Raw genomic sequence first — 19845 nt, 5'->3', positions numbered from 1 at the left:
CCTTGGTTAAATCAAGAAAGATGGGATCAGTGACTTTACCATCCTCAGAAGCAGTTATGTGGGTGCTAAACCAGTCCGTTGTGGTGAAGAGGGAGCTTACCCAAAAGGTGAGGCTCTTGACCAGTCTATCTACGTTCCAACCCTCATCTATGGTCATGAGCTTTGGGTAATGACTGAAAGAACAAGATTGCAAGTACAAGCGGCCGCAATGAGTTGCACCTGTAGGGTGGCTGTCTTTTGGAGTCACACTCCGTGTCGAGAGGAATCAGTTGAGGTGGTTTGGGTATCAATCGCTGCAGTGACTTCACTTCAGAGTACAAATATCTCCATGCATCCTCAACATTTGGTATGAGTTGAAACCTGTCCCATTTTATTGCAATCAAGTCATGTATATAATTATCATAGTTAAATCTCTAGCATTGACTAACATGAATAAATGTTTGAGGTAGATGAGGAGATTAAGTTGTCCACAAACAGAAAATAGCAGAGTGATTGCTAAAGCAATCTGAGAGAACACCAGATATTAAAATTTGGTCAGGATGGGTAACAAGAATCCAATATAATAATGACATGGAATTACCATGAACTCTGGTAGGTTCATTGATCAACTGGGTCAGGTTTATACTTTTAAGGAGGTTTTTGTTATTAGAAGAGGAGTGGTTGAGCCAGTTTTTATTGAAGTCACCAAGAAGGACTAATTCACAGGGGTGTTTAAAGGAGGTGAGAATGGAAATTAGAGACTTAGTTAAGTCAAGATGGATGGGGGGGGGGGTTGATAGACAGTACAGAAAAGACAATCAGATGTTTGTTCTGATGAAGTTTTAACATAATTAAAAGACCTTCAAAGAGAGATGGGGTTACTTTGGGGATGACGAGTTCAGATGTAAAGCCGATGGACACATAACAGGCCACACCTCCACCTCTCATAGTCCTATCTGCTCTGTATAATGTATAATTATCAAGTTAAATGTCATTGTCACAAATTTCTGAAAATGTAATTATATCTGGTTTATTCAGTGCAATCCAAATTATGATTAAATCTATTTTTGGAAGATGGCTCCTGATATTCAAATGGATGATTTTTTTACCTTTGGCTGTAACAGGTATGGATCAGTTAGGTATAGGTATAAATACAAACAGATATATACAGAAGACAGGACAGAGAAAGCCGACAAGATCAGGTTGCATCATTGAGAGAAAAGGAAAGAGAAGAGAAAAAAGAAAAACACAGCTCAATCTGCATGGCTCATATTTATGCCAATAGATCAAAGTATGTTTGAGGTGTAAGGTCCAGGTTTAATTCATTAAGGAAAAGAAAAAGTAAAATAAAACATAATAGGGTCTTCGCCAGAAGTACCTTCTGGCTCAGGCCCTAATTAAATTACATTTACCTTAATTAATGAAACGTGTCCTGGGTTAGATTTAACGATAATGTCCTGCAGTAAGTCGTTGCAACAGATGATCTCACCAATGCCTCAGTTAAGGGCTACCAGTCCGATGTGTGGTGCATGACTGCTCTCCACGACAGGCAAAAACAAAGTTCAAAAGAAGCATCCACGCAACAGCAACAAAAAGAAAAAGTGTTCAACTGAGACTGTGAAGACACTACATTAGAGACTCTGCGATGCCAGAGAGAAAAAGTTATCCAAACAAGCAAAAACAGGAGGAGTGGACTTACTCGCAACCCTACGGAGAGGATAGGGAGGGGTCATGAAGAAGAGCCTCAGACTCTTCTGAGGATCAGAATAGCTTGGGTTTTGTTCTTCAAACAACTGTGATGTGCCATGAGTAACAATAATACCTAAGTATCAAAACCCTTTAGTAGTCCATTTGAAATGTAACTTATCCTTCACTTCCAATGGGAATTCACTTGAGAGTCTCATAGTTTTCCATTTAGTTTCATTTGTCTTTTTTGTTCATTTCATGTATCTTATAGCCTGATATTTCACCATATTCATTCAGATTGTAAGGATTCATGTAACAGATTCATTTATGAATGTTAATAGGTCATCAGCAAACAAATATGCCTTATGTTGCACACATATAGTTATGGGCTCTACAGTACAGTCCAGTACTTTGTGCATTTGTTGTTGTGACACAGAAAAACATCTGTTCTTGAATAACTACGTGTGAGTTAGAATAAAAAGGGAAATCCTTAAAGACTTAATTCTTTAAAGGCATTACTTAAAATTCGAGTTTTTTGTGTTTAGTCCTTGTTCTGGGGATAGTCCATTTAATTTGTCACTCTGTGCTATATTTAAATCCCCCCCCCCCCCCCCCGCATTACTATTACCCACTTTTCATTGCTTATAATTACATTACCAATGCTTTTAAAAAAATCTCTCATCTTCTCTGTTGGGGGCGTAGATATTAAGCACTGAAATAGCAACCTCTCCTAACTTATCTTCCTTTGTTGTCTTTTATCACCCTCTCTGTATAGTATGATAGGGATTTATTTATTTATTAATATAGCCACACCCCTTCTACTTCCATATGATGCATGTAAAAACCTGATTTACCCATTCCCTTTTCAGTTTTTTACCTTCTCCTCCATCAGATGTGTTTCTTGTAGTAAGGCAATAGAACATCTAAATTTCCTCACTTGACCCTGTATTTTCTGCCTCTAAATAGGGTGGTTTAATCCATGAACATTGTAGGATACAAGGTTTAACGTATTCATGTCATTGTTAGTTGAGATTCATAAACTTTATCTATTAAACTCAAAACAACTGCGCAAAACCCCACACAGTGGAAAAAACAAATTACAAACATCTCCTTCAGAACACATATATAATAATAAAATAGTTTGACTCCCAAAAGTCCCATAAGCACAAAGATATGTCAGTTTCTGTTTGCGGAAAATGCACTAAGTACACCTGCAATTTGAGCTCTTTTACAATGTTTCTACCTACTCCCTTGGAGCCTTCCTTTCACTCCTTAAACCAATATTAAAGTTATTTTATTTATGTAACACAATACCTTCAACTAGCTGCCTTTAAGCTTCATTTATCGGGCTCAGGGGTAGAGTGGCTGTCACGCAACCAAAGGGTCGCTGGTTTGATCCTTGACCCCCCTGACCATTTCGAAGTGTCCTTGAGCAAGATACTGAACTTATATTGCTCCTGATGAGTAGGTTGGTGCCTTGCATGGCTACCTTCACCATCAGTGTGTGAATGGGTGGATGAGATGACACTGTAAAGCGCTTTGAGTGCCGCTAAGGTAGAAAAGCGTTATATAAAATTGAGTCCATTTATATTGTCTTGGGCAGACATTCTAATAGACATTCTTATTTTGACATGATCATGAATCTTATTTATTTGTTTCAGTCTTTTTTCCTCTCTCTCGCTTTTTTTTCCAGTCCTTAACCTGCTGAGCATGTCACAGCTCATTCATCCTGTGATGATCTGTCAGCTCATCCTCTCCCTCTGTCCTGTTACAGTGGTCCAGGTGCTTTTGGTTGTTATCCTCTGTTGCCGTTCTAACTCGTCCACCTCCACAGAAATACCCAGGTCTTTTAGCATATAGGTGGAGCCTCCATCAGGGTGGAGAAAATCTTAATCACTGACTGAAAAATACCTTCAGATTTCCAAGATATGGGGACTCTGCCTTCATGTTTTTTCCTTTATTTTTTTATTAACATTCTGCACGTGTTTCCTTTTCTTCTGTACCTCAATTGTGTAGTCTGGATTGAAGTAGATGGTCGATATAAACTTAGCATTTTTTGGAAGAAAGACAACTGATGCTGTCCTGCCAGTGATTTTGAGGTGTCGTTGTTCAGGAGACAAAAGAAAAATATCTCTCTTTGGTTGATTTGGGTACTCATTTAGGAACCCCTCTAAATTTTCATTTGAGGGGGTCATTGGTCCCCAGAGGACCAACGGCTTTGCTGGAGTGGGAGCAAATATTGCCTTCATACTGTCTCTGGAATGGATTGCAGATCACTGACCAGGGTTGGTAATGATGACATCAGGACAATAGACAGTTTACATCAGTGATGGAGGCTAGTCGGCCTCACTCACATAAGGGTTAAGCAGAGCTCACTATGTTAGAAGGAGGAGTAACAGGACTACACCATTATGTTCTTGTACTCTAAATGTTGTTTGCTAAAGGAACTACAGTGGTTGTGCAGGATGGGAAGGAGGACCATTACTATATGAAGTGACACTTACAGTCCAATACAGCATGTTTATTTCCCTCCCACCCTCTCCCTCTCTCTCTCTCCAGACTCTGAAGGACCCCACACTTGCTGCCAGGAAAGATTTCCAGCGAGAGGCAGAGCTACTGACTAACCTCCAACACGAGCATATAGTGAAGTTTTATGGAGTGTGTGTGGATGGAGACCCTCTTATCATGGTCTTTGAGTACATGAAGCATGGAGATCTTAACAAGTTCCTCAGGTGAGCTAACCAGGAGGTGGAGATGAAGCGGTGATGACCTTTCTTTCTTAAAGCAGTCTAGGGAAACATACTTATTAAATAGAAAGTTTGAGAGCTGATAGCTATGAAAGATAGTGTACAGGGTGGGGATGTTCAGCAGCCAGTGCTCCCAGTTGTGGAGTCAAATACAAACACAAGCAATGCAGAACACAACACATCCTTGGAAGCTTAGCTATTAATTCCCCAAGTATGAAAACATGCTCACACGCACGCACATGTTTGTGTCTTTATGAGAAAGTTGAAAACTCATGTGATGTTTTCAGGGATATATATAAAAACATGTAATTTCCATCAAGGTGGTCATTTCTAAAATGTTACCATTGCAAAATGATTGACTCAAACATTTTGCAATGCGGCTGTAGCTCTTCACTTGAATAGCCTGTTCAATAAGAACATGAGTGCGCCACTGCGCATGTGCTTAAGAGACACAAATGTCTTGGTGTGATAATGCTGGAAGACATTCTGTAACAGTTAATGACATGGCTTTATTTGTCCTGTTATTTATTATAGTAAGAGAAACTTGACTTCTTAACTAGGTAAGAACATATAGAATGAGATCATCTTCTCAGATCAGGCTGATTACCGGCTCATATCATTATCTGTCAGCTTTCAGTATTAATCAGGACTGTAACTGATTTCACACAGACCTTTGCCAGGGCTCTTTCCTCTATCCATCCATCCACTGTCTACCACTTATCCCATTAAGAGTCGCAGGGGGGCTAGAGCCTACCCCAGCTGCCTTCAGGCGAGAGGCAGAGTACAACCTAGACGGTGCATCGCAGGGCCAACACATAGCCTATAGAGAAACATTCACTCTCACAGCCACACTTGTGTTCAATTTGTTTGATTAACCAAGCCCCCCCCCCCCGTGTCTTTGGACTGTGGTTCACATCATCTTAAGATACTGTATTTTAAAGTTTTGTTCTACAATGTAAAATGTCAGTAAACGCCACACTTGTGAATTGCAAATGGTTGATTGTATCAGCATTTCTCAACAACTGGCTTGTAAGCTATGCTCCCTAGCTAGCATGAGTTGTAACTTATCTTCACCCATAACATCAATGTACCACACATATTCATCAAAACAACTACTTGTCCAGTCTATACATTTATGTATCTTATCACCACCACAGATAGATAGCCCACTCAATGTCCAGACCATTTATTCATGCATCCATTGTGCCTCTCTGTCATAGCTTAACGTTACCTTTGTACTTCTAACATTTGTATTTATGCTTTAGAAATGATACAGCCATTTATATTATAAAAGAACAAGCTGCATCTAGCCAAATGCATGAAAAATGTAGGCTACTTAATCTTAGCGGTGATTGTCTATTTTAAGGATGTTTCAAGTTGTCTTTGGTATTTTAGGGAACATAGCTGAAACTGGTTGCTGCTTCGAAGGAAGGAAATCAAACTCCAAACTAATGTGGAAAATGTTCAGCTGTCATGAAGTATATGCTTGGAGCATGCAAGTGCCCATGTCAAGCTTTGATTTTATATGATTTCATATCATCTAACATGCTGTATAAATCCTCCTCCTCAGAGCTCACGGGCCGGACGCAATGATCCTGGTTGACGGACAGCCTCTGCAGACCAATGGAGAACTGGGTCTATCCCAGATGCTTCACATAGCCAGTCAGATTGCAGCAGGGATGATATACTTGGCTTCTCAACACTTTGTGCACCGTGATTTGGCAACCAGGAATTGCCTGGTGGGGAATGGCCTGCTGGTGAAAATAGGAGACTTTGGCATGTCCCGAGACATTTATAGCACAGATTATTACAGGGTGAGTACATGTCTACTGTTTCATAGCTAACTCTTGTTATATGTCTTATCTTTTTAGTTAGTTTATTAGTGCTCAATCGGGCAGAGAATGATTGATAGTAGGGGTGTGACGAAATTTCGGGTTACGAAATTCCACGAAATAAAAATGACAAAATAAAATTCAAAGACGCCTGAAATAAAAATTAATGTAAAAAAAACAACCAAACAATGCCAAGCGGCACCCCACACCACCAACACTGATGATTTTTGACCCTCTCGCCTACTATATTACAAGAAGAAGAAGAACACTGCAGCAACGCCACAGAAGAAGAAGAAGTGGCAAAACACATAGCAGACGCTCCTTCATCACACAAATTGGTTGTGTGGACTTATTTTCGCTTCCCATGTAAAAGACAAGGCAATGGTGAGAGGATTGTGGATTAAAAAAAAACGTGTGCAAACTATGTCTGTACGCAACAACGTACACTATGGCGAGCACGACTAGCATTACAGAAGAATATGCACCTGTTGAAGGCTAAATATTACAGTTCACTGAGGTCAGACAGTAAAGATCTAGATGAGACAGCAGCCCTGCGGATTATTTAATATTTGATTTCCTTTTCATTTAAGATTGTAGTTGTCCTCATTGTTAACAACAACAAAGCACTTTTTTATTGAAATTTTATGTTTGTATTTGCATTGTAGTCTGAAGAGGGGAAAAATACAAATATTTTGATTTTTCAAAGCAAAGAGCATTTTATTTTGTACTGACACAGCAATAACTTGTATGTCTGCACATTAAGGAAGAAAATAAAGAATATTTGATTTTTGCATTTCTGATTTTTGATTTTTTTTCATCTTTATTTGGTATCGTGAGTATTTTGTATCACGAGCCCTGTTTCGTATTTTGTATCGTTTCGTGAGTTGACTATTTTGTTGCACCCCTAATTGATGGATATTGAAAGTCTTTTAACTTTTGTCCCAGTCATGTCAATGTCAATATTCTAAGTACAAGGTGAAAATGTACGACATTTCCCATGTCTGGAATGGAGGACTTCAACTATCCAAACGTGTCCTAGGGCTTGTGTCCTTGCATTAGCTGCCACATTAACATTAGCATGGCACCCAACCATCAAAGTAAATCCTTAAGCCACATGAAAAAGAGTTTCAAGTAACTGCTGTATCAGTCTTGCATTGTTCTTTTATTTTTCCTCCATAACTAAGCAGCGCAGTCGCATGACGACTGGCCAGAGCCTCAGTGGTCCTTGTGTGTGTTCAAGTGGTGTGTGGATGGAAATTGAACCTTTATTACAGATGTAGTCCTGTGTTGGTCTTCAATCAATACACAACAAAAATGTTTGTCTTTGTAGACAAACCACAGAAGTACAGTATCATTGGCAACCTTGATGTCATTTTTTTGCTTGCAAAAATGTCATCAGGATGCATCCATGTTAGCATGTGATTTTGGAGAGAGAGCTGGTGTGTTTTCTCAGTAAAAAGTCAAAAAACATTTCATGCCTTAAGTTCAGATGGGTCCACATGAAAGTTGGGATAGAGGGGTTTACTGTATGTAGCATTCCTCTTTGATTCTTTCTTGCTGAACTTTTCCAAATTTTTTCAATTAATATCAGCAATGTCACATTGAACCTGCGATTCCAAGGTTCCAAAACCTTGAGATTTCCTCCATTATTCAGCAGCTACATTTCCAGATAGAGCAGCACTGAAGTCCAATCCAACCCAACTGTACTTTTGACTATCACACCATTACAATGCTGATGTTTCCACAGGAACATGCGTGTAGACTAAGTCGGCGTGCCTCAAATACTGACAAAAGAAGGCTTCACAGAACAATTAAATTTTGACCCCTGACCCTAAGTGTCTCAGATGGAGAATATAAAATAGTGCAAAGAGGTTTGTCTTCACAGATGATGGCAATGAAGGGATTTTCAGTACCATAATTGGCATTATGGGAAATAATTTGTATTTGCCAGTAAATGCCAATGAGTCCACTGAGTCCCATCCTACTAAGTAGCTACCATGGACTGTTTTCTTTTTAATGGCTGCTCCAAAGTCTCAGCAGGGTTGCTTAGAGATGCCAGTACAATATTCTGACTGATTCTATTCTAATTTTAACCCTGTCATCAGCAAACTGCTTAACAGATCCACTTTCATAGATCCAGATATTTGTATTGGCACAGACTAATAGGTGCAATTAATTTTAGAGTACAGACTTGCAAAGTACTGCAGCAGCAGGCATTAATACGGAGGACGTGCAGAACAAAACCCCAGGACAAAACCTCTTGCAAGTAAATTAGCCGATAGGGATGATTTACAGTGGGGCAAAAAAGTATTTAGTCAGCCATGGATTGTGCAAGTTCTCTTTGTTTTGCCTAAACCCAAAAACAGAACAATAATTGAATCAGCCGTATATACAAATACTTCAATTTCTACAGGCTGATTCATTACACACACACACACACACACACACACACACACACACACACGTATATATATATATCTCATAGACCTAGCTAAAGTACTGAGCAGAACCCTCAAACAACAACAAAACGAGGGATCCTGCACTTAATATGAATAGGGATTACTATTGATGCCGGCTACTGATTACTTCAGGGGTTCCTAAACTTTTAAGGCCCCAAAAATAAGGTTGCTAGAGATGCCATGACTATCCTTGACAAAGTTTATCAAAAACAGTGTCAATAGATTCTAAATTAATAACTACTCTTTTATGTGTGCCCAATACCACTACAATAGGCTTCTTAAATTTAATTTTGTTTGAGAAAGTAATCTCGCTACCCCATGCCTCCAATCAGAATTTGGGAGTGCCTGGGATAAAATGGCACAAAAAAGCATCATGCATTAGATAAGATATTCCTCATCTGTGTGTGTGTGTGTGTGTGTGTGTGTGTGTGTGTGTGTGTGTGTGTGTGTGTGTGTGGGGGGGGGGGGGGGCAGGTGGGAGGTCACACCATGCTGCCTATCCGCTGGATGCCCCCAGAGAGCATCATGTACAGGAAGTTCACCACAGAGAGTGATGTATGGAGCTTTGGAGTCATTCTGTGGGAGATCTTCACTTATGGTAAACAGCCGTGGTTCCAGCTGGCCAATAATGAGGTACAGACTCAGTTACACGTCTCTCATTGAAATATTACACACACACACACACACACATGCACACCACGTTTGTAGCTGAGATGTGGGAATGTGGTAACTTCAGAAATTTGAAGCAGTAAGGTCCTGGGGACCCGATTTTGAAAACAGACCTGAGAATTCAAGCTATTTGGGCAACCATACTAAACTTGCCTTTTTAATGAGTTGCTTATGGCATTGCTACCGAGTGGTGCTATGTCACTGACAAGACCAAAGAAGTAGAAATCAGCAATATTGCTGAAACAACCGGCGAAACGCTCTGGTCTTCAAGGCTTTATGTCACACATACTTATTATGCCTCCTCACCAGTGACAGCAATGACAGGCTTTATGTTTGCAGTTTGTCTAACCACCAATCCAATAATGGTGGATGATTATGATGATGGTTAAATGAAGTAATGACATGTCATACTTACATTCAAAGGTTATTTTTAGTGTGACACCAGAATGTGGGATAAAGACACTTCTCAGGCTACTGTGGGGGAAAGTCATGTTTGTGGTCATGAAGACATGTGAGTTGTGTTGGTCCTGTCAGGTTGTTCCCAACAGATGTGAGCATGGGAGTAGACAGGCAGCATAGTCAGCACCTAGTGGAGACATAAATGAGTCAGTAGGACTCCTGGTTTACTGCTTGGTTTATGCGCTTCTTGGGAAATCAAAGAAAGTCTTGAGGTAGTAATTTCAAGGTAGAGTTTTTCTCTCTTGATGGTGTTTATGGTGCGTTAGTGAGGTAGACACGTCGCCAGTTAGAAAGACAATGGAGAAGCGTTTTCCTGAGTTGAATGGCCCTCAGAAGGATGTCTTCATAGCATATAGTTATCACTTTAATCTTTCTGCCTCTGTTGGTCCAAATATACTGCTTAATTAGATCTTACCTCTTTGTTGTATGTGCTCACTTGAAGTGCAGGGCTGACATTTCAGGCAAGGCAAGGCAATTTTATTTGTAGAGCCCGTTTTCACAAACAGTTTGTCTCAAAGGGCTTTACATGTGATCATAACAACATCCTCTGCCCTTAGACCCTCACATCGACTGAGGAAAAACTCCATAGAAAACCCTTTTAACAGGGAAAAATCTGAGAAACCTCAGGGTGAGCAACAGAGGAGGGATCCCTCACCCAGGACGGACAGACGTGCAGTAGATGTTGTTACAGAGAAGAAAACAGTTTACAATACAAAATGTGGGAAACATGGAAATGTTAATAACAGTTGAAGAAGGAAGCTTCTGGAAGGGGAGACCGGGAGAGCAAGCCAGCTTGATGGGGGACTGGATGGCAGACTGGTTCATGGAAGGGGAGCGCAGGCCGGTGTAATAAGGAATAAAAGGGTGGGGTGGGGGGGGGGGCGATGCAGGCGGCGGTTGGAGCTCTGGTGGATCTGTGGAAACACAGAGAGACTGCGAGACACCAAGGCCAAACTACAAAGTGCAACAAGTAATGGTAATGACAGTTCCAAAACTGTGCGGGGAGGAGAGGAGGAGAGAGGGGGAGAGGAGAGGAGAGGAGAGGAGAGGAGAGGAGAGGAGAGGAGAGGAGAGGAGAGGAGGAGAGGGCTCCATGTAACCTGATGTGTCCCCCAGCAGTCTAAGCCTATAGCAGCATAACTATCAATGGTTCAGAGCTACCTGAACCAGCCCTAACTGAAGGCTCTGTCATAAAGGAAAGTCTTAAGCCTGGACTTAAACGTAGTTAAAGTGTCTGCCTCTCTGACCCATGGAGAGAGCTGGTTCCATCGTAGAGGAGCCCGGTAACTAAAGGCTCTACCTCCCAGTCTGTTGTTAGAGATACTGGGAATCACAAAAAGACCTGCATTCTGGGAGCGGAGTGCTCTGGTGGGACAGTAGGGACTTATGAGCTCTTTCAAATAGGATGGAGCTTTATCATTACGAGCCTTATAAGTCAGCAGAAGGATTTTGAAGTCGATTCTAGATCCTACAGGAAGCCAGTGGAGAGAAGCTAAAGTGGGAGAGATGTTTTCTTTCTTCTTAACTCCCGTCAAAACCCTCGCTGCTGCGTTCTGGACTAGCTGGAGACTCTTTAGAGAGTATTTAGGACATCCTGACAAGAGAGAGTTGAGTAGTCCAGCCTAGAAGTGACAAATGCATGCGCCAGTTTCTCAGCATCACTCTGGGAAAGGATATTCCTAATCTTAGCGATACTTAGCAGATGGAAGAAGGCGGTCCTAGTCACATGCTGAAGGAAAGGTCCTGGTCAAAAATGACCCCAAGGTTTCTTGCAGTTGTACTCGGGGTCAAGGTGATGCCATCTAGAGTAGTGATCCGATTCAAGAGTGTGTCCCTGGGGTGTTTAGGTCCAAACACGATGACCTCAGTTTTTTTTCCGAATTTAGCATTAAGAAGTTAGAAGACATCCAGGATTTAATGTCTTTTAGGCAGTCTTGCAGATTAGTAAACTGGCTTGTGTCGTCTGGCTCCATCGACAAGTACAGTTGTGTGTCGTCCGCATAACAGTGGAAGTTGATCGAGTGCTTCCGTATTATGTCACCTAATGGGAGCATGTAAAGTGTGAAGAGAACTGGTCCTAAAACTGAACCCTGTGGTACAACATAGGTAACTCTGCTATACTCCGAATGGTCATTGTTAACATTAACAAACTGAAACCTGTCAGATAAGTAGGACTTAAACCATTTTAGGGCAGGTCCTTTAATCCCAATTTCATAGTCTTGTCTCTGAAGTAAGATGCTGTGGTCGATGGTGTCAAATGCAGCACTGAGGTCCAAAAGGACAAATACAGAGACAAGACCTCTGTCTGAAGCTATGAGAAGATCATTAGAGACTCTGACAATTGCTGTTTCAGTGCTATGGTGTTCCCTGAATCCAGACTGGAAGGCTTCAAAGAGCTCGTTGCTGTGCAGATGTTCATGTAGCTGCTCCAGGACAACCTTCTCAAGGATCTTGGAGATGATTTTAAGGAGCAATATTACAACAGTTATGTCTGGAGAGTGAAGGAATGCTTCAAAAGCAGACAAATTTAGTTCTATCAATGCCATTAATAATACATAAAAACAGATCAGTTTTATTTTTGGCAAATATTACAGTATGGTCAGTGTTGACCCCCTTGCATAGATCATGTCATGTTTCAAGAACAAGCTTGCTTACGATGGCCTCAGTGTGTGGATGATATGGTAGGGGGTCATAGAAATATTGTAAAATGATGTTGGCATTTCAAACATCAGTTTTAAAACCCTTTGAAATAATTAGTCAATATGCATACAGACACAGATTCACATATTTAGGAGCTGTGCTAGAATGTTTTTTGAAATACTCTTAAAAGAGAAATTTAGGAGTCCTAAAGCCCTGGTGTGCTCATTTTTTTTTTAAGAATTTCTCCTAAATCAGCAAGTTAGGTCCTACTTTTAATGTTAAGATTCATCCATCCTTTTTCTGTCGCTTATCCTGTTAAGGGTTGTGGGGGGGCTGGAGCCTATCCCAGTTGACTTTGGGTGAGAGGCAGGCTACAGCCTGGACAGGTCACCAGTCCATCACAGGGCCAACACATATAGAAAGACAACCATTCTTTCTAACAGCCACGGTCAATTTAGAGTATCTGATTAACCTAGTCCCCTCTTGCATGTCTTTAGACTGTGGGAGGAAGCCGCAGTACCTGGAGAGAACCCACACAGGCACGGGGAGAACATGCAAACTCCACACAGAAAGACCCCGTGCTACAGCCAGGGCTCAAACCTGGAACTTTCTTACTGTGAGGTGGCAGTGCTACCTACTGCACCACTGTGCCGCCCTTAGCGTTATGACACAAGGCAATTGACTGGTGCGTAACCCTATTTTTCCAGCAGTAATAATAGTTATGTGTCTGTTGTCTTTCCAGGTGATCGAGTGTATAACTCAAGGCAGGGTATTGGAGCGGCCCCGGATCTGTCCCAAGGAGGTCTATGACATGATGCTGGGCTGCTGGCAGAGAGAGCCACAACAACGGCTCAATATTAAAGACATCCAAAAGATGCTGTTTACACTGATGAAAGCCATGCCAGTCTATCTGGACATCCTGGGATAGTAAGAGACAACAATAGGATGTAGAAAGGAAATGAGCCTTGGAGGGGACTGACTGGATTTACAGTTCTGCTGGGGATGGTACCGTCGGAATGGACCATTCATCTGACTGCCAGAACTGAACTGGATTCATTATAAAGGTGTGCTGGTCATTGAGCAGGTTTGGAAGCCCCCGAGATGTGTTGTGTGTTGCATTATATAAATGGGATGGTCCGGAACCTTTTGTTCCTTGAAACTTGTCTATGAAGATTGGATTGCATCTGAACTGGATGAACCTGATAGTCAAGTTTGGGTTGGTTCAGTGTACTAAACCCCAAAAAATTTCGGTACCTTCATTCCCTAGCATATGCATCCTCATTTTTCCTTGATGAGAACAGCGTTAAAAAAAACTACTAGCTACTAGCTTAGTAGCCTGTTAAGTCTGGCTTAGCTATGTATACAGATTCTTGTCTTTTCAAGGATTCCATACCCATACTTGTCTGTTTACCTGTAATTTTACATTGTAGGGCCGCCATTCCAGATTGTATTCAATGCTTCTCATTTTGAAGCTGAATGTTTTGGCAAATGTTAATAGATGTCATTATAAAATTGCTACATTTCCCCTTGACATACGTTTTCATTGTATCTGTTGAGGTCCATTTTGATTTCTCTGTAAGTCCATCCTGATCCCAGGCCATCAAATAGCAAAGCCTTGATTGACATGCAAGGAACTCTTTGGTATCTGTATGAGTTGAAGTGGTTTTTTTTTATTTAATTCCAATATAAAACCACTCACATCAATATCAGGGCAATTTGTGAGTAATGCATGCAAGACCTCAATAAAAAATGCATATTTTGGCCAAACTATGATCCTTTCTTAACCCTAAACATTTTTTGTGCCTAAACATAACCAGACATTTAAGTTGGCAATTACATTACAAAATGTAGAATCTAAAATGGCTTTATATTGTGTTGTAAATATTTTCTAGTCACTGTTTGCAGTCTTGGCTCATAGATGCAAAGGTGATAAAAAACCCTCATGCTTTAAATACTGGTGTGTTATCCAACCATCTCCATTCCTGCCCACCCAACATTGAATTACTCATTTGTTAACATTTAAAGCCAAGAGTCTCATACAGACCCCTAAGGCTGACTTGCCTGTCAGTATATAACCGCCATAGGGAGTATTATCTCTGTAATGATATATTACTTCTCTGTAGTGAAGCAACTGCCTCTGATGACATAAAAACATCCTAAATTGGGATGGATGGTTTGTGGTAAAACTATGAAGAGAGGGACTGAACTGCTGCATCATTTGGGGGGTGGGGGGGATGGTCATGGTCATGACTAATGCTGAAATAAGTGGTATTGACATGACACACATATTAATGAAAAAGGGCAGGATGTTGAAGGTACATCTCAGTTTTCACTACAATGCAATTTGGATTCGTATGTGTTTGTCCAGTCACTACAGTTTTAGTGCTTCCATCTACCCTGCTATAACAGACACCCTTCTTAGTCCCGGCTTCATGTTTGCCCACTGACATGCTCACTGAGCAGAACTTCCAACCCTGAGCCTTGGAGTGTGTTTTCAATGACTGTCTGTTACAATAGAGAAGGACCTAAGTGCCTCATTTCTTTCTAAACATTTGGAACTCAACAGAAAAAAGTCCTCCAGAATGAGAGCACTTTTTACATTTTGTTTACCTGCTTAAAAAATGTACAATAGCTGTAAATGTCCCTCTTTCTTACCAACAAACCTGCTTTGAGCACAATGTATTTAAAAAAAACAAAAAACAAAAAAACACCCTCAAAAGCTGAACAGAGAATAAAAGCCCTAAGGGGAGAAAATATATATATTAACTCTTAAGAGTGAACCTCTGCCACGTTTAAAGCCATTGGACTGGGAATGTTCTCACATTAGGTAGGAAAAAGTTGTCATCTAGTAACTAGGAGGCTTTTAATGGTTAGTCCAAGGAAGCATTATAGTGTAGGCTTATTCACAAATCAACATCCATAAATGTCTTTTTGGCGCAAGAAAGTCTGGATGAATTAGCAGTCAATGAGCAAAATCTTGTCATGCTAAAAGAATGTACATACTGTAAATTTACATCTTGACATATGTTAACTTATTTCTTTTTTTTGTGTTATTTTTAGATTCAAGAGTTGTGTCATAACATGGTTAAATGAAAGCCAATAAGTATTTGACTATCTCTCTCCGATTGTACTTTTAGTTATCCTATCTAGTCCTCGGATGTCCTCTCAACATTTTAACAAGGTATTGACATTTTAAAAAGTTTAATTCACCATATTTTCTGAATGGTAGAGTTTTGAGGGTAATGGTAATGTATGAGTCAGGACAATCCAGGAAAAATTATATAATTACTTGTTTTGGTTTAAAACCCTATTAAGCGACATCAGAGGTTCCCAAAGTGGAGCTCAATGAGCACATTAACTACTTTAATCTGTTTAAATGTGGCTACGTTTAGATGGGCTTATTATTCATTTTGTGTGTGTGTGTGTGTGTGTGTGTGTGTATGTCTGTGTATTTTGGGGTTCTGAGCTTAAAAGTATGGGAATGTCAGGTTTGTCAGGTGCTCTGCAATCTTAGAGGAGCAATGCAACATTTTGAGGTGTTTCCTAGCCACAGTCCTAGATTCAGTAATGTTAAATGATTGTTTGTTCAAACAATCCTAAGTTTGGTGGTCAAATGAGCATGACTTTTCAATAAGCAAGCAAAAGTGTCACTCCTCTATAACATTTTCAACATGGCTCTTATTTCACCATTTTAGGGTTAATTTTTTCTTCATTTACAATACTGCAGTTGGAATGCTCTGACACATTTCACCTTGGCTCAAACTGTCTCCAGATATCTTTAAATAATGATTGACTACTATATCAAACTAGTTGTTGAAACGCAGCATCAGTTATCTGGCTTGACACAAAAAGGTCACGCTAGAGAGGTTAAACTTAAGCTTTATGTTGCCCTAAAGGATAATTGATAGCATGACAGTATTCATTGGTCAGATGTCTAAAGAAAACTAGTTTTCACTAAACTCAGGGTAAAGTTTAGCATGAATTGATTGCTATTTGGTATATACATGTACGCCATTGTAATATCATTCACTGTGCTCATGTCTTAATAGTATGTATCAGATGTTGTCGAAGAGCTAATTTCTCAAAAGCACCCATCAATCCATCCATCCATCATTTTCTATACCGCTTATCCACTGAGGGTTGTTAAGGGCTGGAGCCTATCACAGCTGACATTGGGCAAGAGGCAAGGTACACCCTAGACAGGCTGCAAGTCTGTCACAGGGCCATCAGGAGCAATTAGGGGTTCAATGTCTTGCTCAAGGATACTTCGACATGGTCAGCAGGGGAAGTGAGGATTGAACCAGTGACCCTTCGGTTGCTAGATGGCCACTCTACCCCTAAGCCATGCCACCCCCTCTCAAAAGCGCCATTTTGCTAAAATTATTAAATGTGACATTTTGACTTGGTATTACTGTTTAGCTTAAAAATTACATGTATGGAGAGAGCTTTTGCAGGATAACTATGATGAGGTTAAGGTCTGCAGCAGTGGTCGGGAACTAGCACAGCTCACAGGCCAAACTGCCACCCCCTGCCCGATGCAGCTTTGCTTTTAAAAACATCCTAAACATTTATGCCTAACAGGTGAAAAATGTCACAATAAAGAGAGAGAGAGAGAGAGAAAGAAAGCAGCTGATAGGAGAAACTTTAACTGTGTTTATCCATCTGAAATTAACAGCAGAAGAGAGAGAAATCACAACAATAAAGACTGTCCGTTTCTCAGCACAGCAGTCACCAATGCGCATAATTCAAGCACTGGCAGCAGCTATGTACAGCGCTGCAACCTCCTGGTATGAGGAGTCTCAAAATGAAGTCATCAGGGGATCCATGAAGGCAGCTCAACAGGCCATTGACTGACACATGGCACGGTGATTCAGTGGTTAGCACTGTCGCCTCGTGGCAGGAAGGTTCTGGGTTCAAGCCCCAACTCGGGTACAGGATCTTTGTGTGTGGAGTTTGATTGTTTTCTCTGTGACTGTGTGGGTCCTTTCTGGGTACTCTGGCTTTCTCAGTACCCCACAGTCCAAAGACATGCAAATGGGGACTAGGCTAGGGCAAAGACCCTAAACAGCCATTTCAGACACTTAAGTTTTTATTGGTATCTATTTTACCAGTCACTATTACATACAGTGCTGAGCCTGTTCTCCTTCCACATAATCAAATAGCAATGCTGTGTCACAGCTCTAAGTCGGATAGTTTAAAAAGGCAGCAGGCTGTCAATAATCTCTATAAATCCATTCATGTCAGCATTTTAAACTAGGGCTGTCAAAAGATTAATTGAAATTTAATTTTTAATCAATATTATTAATCACATGTATTTCAATTTGTTTAGCTTGTTGGTGGTAGTGGACACTTAATGTACAAAACACATGTTGAATTAATAGCCCAGGATATTATTTGATTAAAACATGTAACTGTGTATTTGGTACAGGTGTCAATAGGGAACAGGCCTCTAATTCCTTTGAGCCGAACAATAGGAAATAATATTGAATAAGGGCCCAGTATCAAAGCACTAGTAGACTAGTTTGATGTAACATAAATTCATTATGCAAAATAAGAAAAAATGATATTCTCTTTAGGAAAATCAGAACAATCAACCAGGGTCATTTGTCCTATTTTCAAGTTACAGAGTAAACAGAACCTCTGTCTCAGGGAAAGTATGTGACTTGTAAACTGTACAGCTTAAGTACTTACAGCAAAACCAAGATTCACCAGGATTACATCCAGTCTGAACTTCTCAGTGTTGCTATAAATTACAGGTTGTAATTCTTAAATGCAAATTGAACAATAGTTGTGCCCCAACTTTAATCTTATCACAATTAATGTGTTAATGCTGACAGCACTAATTTAAACCCCAGCCATGATGTTTCCCCAACCACTTAAATGTTTTGTTTCTTAACCAGTCCAGACCCTAGACATGATATAACTGAAGTACTGAAATGGATACTGGATACACACACAGACACACACTTGCCAAAGAGTGCCTTGTGTGTGAATGTACATCATCTACAGAAACATCCATATTTGACATCACATGATGTGGAAGTGTTGGTATAAATGTTTCCCATTCTAAACAGGATGTACAACATTCTTCAAAATTGAAAAAACTTATTCACTTGTTACCCACCACTACCCATTTGTGACCTTTTTACAGTATTCATTACCAGTCATACATCACCCATAACATTAAAATCTGTGTGCGTGCATGTGTGTGTGCGAATGTGTGTGGTTATAACTTGCCATTTAGCAGCATTGTTGGTGATGCAATATGTATTTTAATCCTGTATATGTTCTGATTGCTGTGTCCATTGGAGATCATGAAGTCCAGAATGAGGTACAAACACTAACATCCACAAAATCATAGAGTGTGTGTGTTGGATGCAGCCAGGGCATTAGCACTACAACAAATGCAGTTTCTTGTATCTTGTTTACATCAGCCTGGACACATTTTATAGTCTGAGGACAATTTCAAAGGCAAGAAGAACCTGTGGGGGTCAAGGTACTCTGGGTTGAAAAAAAAAACCTGTGGAATATGTGAAACTCACAAATTCTAGAAAGAGGCAAGTCACGCTGACTTAGTTATACATTTCTAGCAGCATCATGGAAAATGGTCATGTTTCACTCTCTTGGTCCTTAACATGACATTTACAGTGTACTGATGTTCTTTTTCTTCCTGTCCTTCTCGTACTCACTAGGAATCCTTCTTTTGTTCTGTCTTCATTCCTTCTGTGTTGCTCATGTACTGTCTATCTCTGGTGGTTTCCACTGTCAGGTGTCCCCTAAATGCATTTAAGCTCAACATATTAAAAGATCATACTGCAATATCATAACAAGTCATTGTCTTTCTTCTCTTTCTCTCTGTGTCAAGTGTTGTATATCTGTTCCATACTCTCATTTATAACTTGATGTATTGGAATCATTTCATAACTTCTATAAGGCCTTTTAAATGTTGACATAATGAACGTTTAAGGCGGTGCTGTGTACCATTCAGACTCATTAAAAAGTACTTCATCTTTGAAGATTTGTGTCCTCTGTCTTTCTTACAGCCTGCTGCTATCAACATATACAGAAGAGAAACTCTACAACTTTGCTGACCCTGCAATGTTTCAAACACAGTTGTGAAGTATAAATAATGATAAATAATTGTTCAGTCCCAGATGATTGAAGAGACACTGAACTTGTGTCCATCTCGCACACCAAAAAAATGCGGGCATAATTTTAGCCCAACATTAGAGGTCTACAAGCTAAATCAATTTGGGCTGGACAAGGGACAATTTTTAGCTTGTTTGCATTCTTGAGGGAACAAACTCAGGTTGGACAGGGCTGCTCATTCCTACTGAGGCTTTCGACAGTGGATGTGATTCTTTGTCTTGTCAA

General features: G+C 40.3%; 1 protein-coding gene across 4 annotated transcripts in view; it reads left to right on the top strand.

Annotated features, from left to right (window-relative positions):
- The window catches only part of LOC147258413 (NT-3 growth factor receptor-like), a 156954-nt gene extending 137485 nt beyond the window's left edge, over window positions 1-19469 (top strand). For all 4 annotated transcript variants that reach the window (XM_086208289.1, XM_086208288.1, XM_086208287.1 and 1 more), the window contains 4 exons: window positions 4225-4397; window positions 5983-6226; window positions 9178-9336; window positions 13214-19469. In XM_086208289.1, coding sequence (XP_086064415.1) covers window positions 4225-4397; window positions 5983-6226; window positions 9178-9336; window positions 13214-13399 — 762 coding nt within the window. In that variant the 3' untranslated portion in view covers window positions 13400-19469. The remainder of the gene's footprint in view (window positions 1-4224; window positions 4398-5982; window positions 6227-9177; window positions 9337-13213) is intronic.
- Window positions 19470-19845: the final 376 nt, after the last annotated feature.

Source organism: Aulostomus chinensis, chromosome 7 (genome assembly GCF_037954235.1).
Source record: "Aulostomus chinensis isolate RoL2024-O1b breed Wild chromosome 7, RoL_Achi_v1.0, whole genome shotgun sequence".
NCBI lineage: Eukaryota > Metazoa > Chordata > Actinopteri > Syngnathiformes > Aulostomidae > Aulostomus > Aulostomus chinensis.
This window is presented reverse-complemented; position numbering and strand designations above follow the sequence as displayed.